This window comes from Halyomorpha halys, unplaced genomic scaffold (genome assembly GCF_000696795.3).
Source record: "Halyomorpha halys isolate HHAL.00 unplaced genomic scaffold, Hhal_1.1 Scaffold717.1, whole genome shotgun sequence".
In the NCBI taxonomy this organism is placed as follows: domain Eukaryota; kingdom Metazoa; phylum Arthropoda; class Insecta; order Hemiptera; family Pentatomidae; genus Halyomorpha; species Halyomorpha halys.
In genome coordinates this window covers 382,051-385,775 of record NW_027115878.1, presented here as the reverse complement: position 1 = coordinate 385,775, position 3,725 = coordinate 382,051, and the positions used below count along the sequence as shown (strand labels likewise).

At 30.0% G+C, this 3,725-nt stretch overlaps 1 protein-coding gene across 1 annotated transcript in view; it reads left to right on the top strand.

Annotated features, from left to right (window-relative positions):
- LOC106685623 (transmembrane protein 72) overlaps window positions 1-3,725 on the top strand; it is a gene marked incomplete in the record, with an annotated part of 187,689 nt that overhangs the window by 176,835 nt on the left and 7,129 nt on the right. Inside the window, 1 exon segment of the mRNA XM_024359223.2 lies at window positions 68-139. Within this exon segment, the coding sequence (XP_024214991.2) occupies window positions 68-139 (72 nt within the window).

Here is a 3,725-nt window from a genome sequence, read left to right as displayed (position 1 = left end):
TTAATTATAATATTATTAAAATTAACATTAAATATATCTAAACTGATTTTTTTTTTTTTATTTTTAGGATATGCTCATTCGTTGTATTTTTCCTTGAGATCACATGGATTATAACGCTGTTCGTACAGCTTTGCATCAGGTATATTTCTGTGTTATGTATGTGTGATGTTCAGTTTAATAAAATTAATTTAAACTAATATTAAGTTGATAGACAGAATTATTATTTTTTATATACCTCCACTCAATACCCAGCCTTACAAATTTTCAAGAGGTCTTACTGAAGATCTAAAGAGATTCTTTTTTGGCGACATCGCGTTTATTTATTAATAATTCTAACCGTATATTTCCTTTAAAAAATTGCTAATTCTCAAGTTGCAGAATTATATTTTACATATTATACATTATATTTTTACATCTCTTATAATTGAATTTCACTTTAAGATGGAGTGAATTTAAGCTTCATTATTCAGAAAATTATTTTCTGTTTCACTATAGCCGTGACTCAACCTTGTGAGTTTGGGAGCACTCCGGGGTTTCCAATTCACCTCCTTGCACAACCGTTGGTCTAGTGACAGTACTTCCTTACAAAGTACTGCGTCGCTGACCCTTCATGGGTTGTAGCGGTACATATTTAATTTTTAATTATTAATTTAGTGAAACATTTTTGATATCAGATATTTTTAAATCACAAAACCACATTAGACACACTTATGTGTACAATTACTCAAAATTAAGCTCGTTAAATTCGCTTTAAAGTAATTTATGACGGTCTTCGTAGGAATAGTAATTTCCATTATATTTGCCAAAATAATCATTTCTCGTTGATTCGAAAGAAACAAATATGGCTCTTTTTGGAAAAAATGTTTCTCGGGTACTCTTTAAGAGTTCAAATTTTAGCAATTTTAGGGTTTTGCTTGAACAAAATAAAATTCTGGTCGTTTGCTGAGTTCTAATATTTATATTTTAATGTTGATCTAAACTCAAACAGCATATCAAAAAATCATAACTCGGCCTTCTGTGTTTATTTTCTCTTTTTTTTCCGTGGCCTCTTGGACTATATCGTATTCACCGGACCGTCATTTTTTATTCCAGCGGCTTTAGATGGCAGAGGTGCATTTTTCATTTCAGGCCAATGGATATGGTCATTTTATAGGGCACCTTTTTCAGAACGAGGTCCTGGACTATAATGCGAAATAATAAAAACGGACTACAATAAAATAAATATTCTAAAATTAAACGTACTATACTATCATAAACTAAAATAGAATTCCCTGATTAAATACTATTACAATATTCAATAAATACTACAATAATACATAAATACTAAAGTAAATAGTATAGACTAAAATAAAATAATATATAGATTTAAAATATAAAATGATATATTTAAAAAATTTAAATACCTATAAGAGATAGGTATTTAATCTGTAGTAACGGTTCGGATAGGGCAGCCATAGAAGAAAGAATAGCTAAACTGAAGAGACAGAACTTCGCCACCAGAAACGTCTGCAACAAGAAATATTTGCCCTCCAATAAGACACTACAGTAGGATTCACAGATCCAAAATGACGCAGGAGAGGGGTAAAGGAGAAAATCCAATGAGGAAATACATAGGAATTCGGAACACCTGGAGACTGAGATTTTACGGGCACATAATCAAAATTAAAAAATGAGGAACTAAATAAGAAAATTTTCAACAAAGTCTGCAGCTATAAAAGTATAGGGGGATATGTAAAACAAGTGAAAAAGGAACTGGGTAGACTAAAAATAACGGATGAAGACTGCTTGGATAGAGAACATTTTGGGAATAAACTTAAAAGAGGCTGGAGTTCTTGTGAGAAAGAAGGAGAGACGAGGAAGAAAATGGACAGGTTGAGCGGGAGGAACAGTCCAGATCGTACAAGAGCCCAAGAGGAGATAAAAGACATTTATTTTATCCCAATTTTTGATTAATTAATTGAAAACTAGGTATAATTACTAGTCAAAATTAATGAGCCTGCCAAGTATAGGTAGGAGGAATAAATTGATTTATAGTTGTTCGGACAAATTTTCATTCATATGTGAATATCATAAAAACGACTACTTTATATTAAGTTAAATGTCCTTTATTTTGAGTGTTGGCAGACATATGTGCGTCTTATGGATCTAGAGATATATTTTTTCAAAAATTCAACATTTTATACGTATAACTAGAAACTAACATTTTGTGAGTTTATTTTGTCAAATATCATAAAAACTATCACTTCTACAAAGATAAAAATTAATAACTATTTAACTAGCTTTAATTTGAGTGTTTGCAGACATCTATACGTCCAATGGTTTCTGAAATAAAGTTTTTCGCATATCAAACTTATTGTCCAAACAACTATAAATCAATTTATTTTAGGAAATACTATGAAAACCACTACGAAGGTAAAGGTCATATTTGAAATACAAACATTTCAGCAAATTTACTCTCCTATAAATAATGCTCTTTTAGATTTTTTAGTATTGTTGGTAGTTTTTAAGATATACAGCTTCGAATGAAAAATTAAGGTTTTTTATTTAGGTTTTAAAACAGTCACCATTTTTTATTCCCCCAACCTATACTTGGCAGACTCATCAGTTTCGACTAGTAATTATACATAGTTTTCATTAAAGTCATTTTTCTTCCCGGCTCTTGTACTAAGAAGGAAGCCGGGGGATGTGAGGATAAATCGAAAATGATATTCGCGTGATCCTTGCAGGCCGTTTCTTGAAAAGAAAAAAAAAGCTCTTTTTTTGTTTGAGCCTTTGTTTTTATACTACTGCCAGACTATATTATTCTTCGTAATAGAATAATAATTTGTAAAACAATTTGTCATTCTCAAAATTTTGAATTTAATTTAAACAGTTTAAAATTTTATTTTAGATAACTTGCTACTTTTGGAGTCATAATCCTTCACCCTAAACACTTGAGCTAATATTTTTAAAAAAGAAAGGAACAAAAAAAGGAGAGTCAGTCTAAAGAATTGCGGACTCCGTTCATAAACGAAGCGTTTACAAAAAGTATTAAAAAAAAATAGTTTTTCTTTTATTATAAAACAAATTAAATTTATAATAGCTTCAAACCTAGCATGAAGCTATTATTCTGTTAATAACAGTTATAAAATATAAGGTTGAAGTTTATCCAACACACTCATCAATTATAAAAGAATGACAAAGCCTAAACACGGGTGTTAGAGCCTACGTCAGTTGTGTATAGTAAACAGCTATTAGAGACAACCTTAGGGCCAAGGCCGTTTTATTCTACATTTTCAATGCAAGATTTAAATTTATCTACAGATATTCGGATTTATTCCTTATTTTATTCATTTAAATAACGATTTCTATAGTATAGTATAGATTTCTATAGTTTTCAGTACTAATAGTCCAATTCTTGAGCAATCGAAGCCATTTACATTTGAAAGAATTAACAGAAGAGCCCAAGAGAAGAAAAATTCATTTATTTCACCCCGATTTTTTTATGAAAACTATGTAAGTCAAAATTTATGAGTCTGCCAAGTAGTTAGGGGGAATGAAAAATAATTGCTGTTTCAAAACATTAAAAAAAAAAAACCGTGCCCGTGTAGGCCTCATATTTCGACTCAGAGGCGACATATTTCCGTGACAACGTATACTCTATGCTAATATTACATAAATATAAATTAAAATCAATCCAATGTTATATATTTGAAATAATAAACCAGTTCACATATTGAATTCAG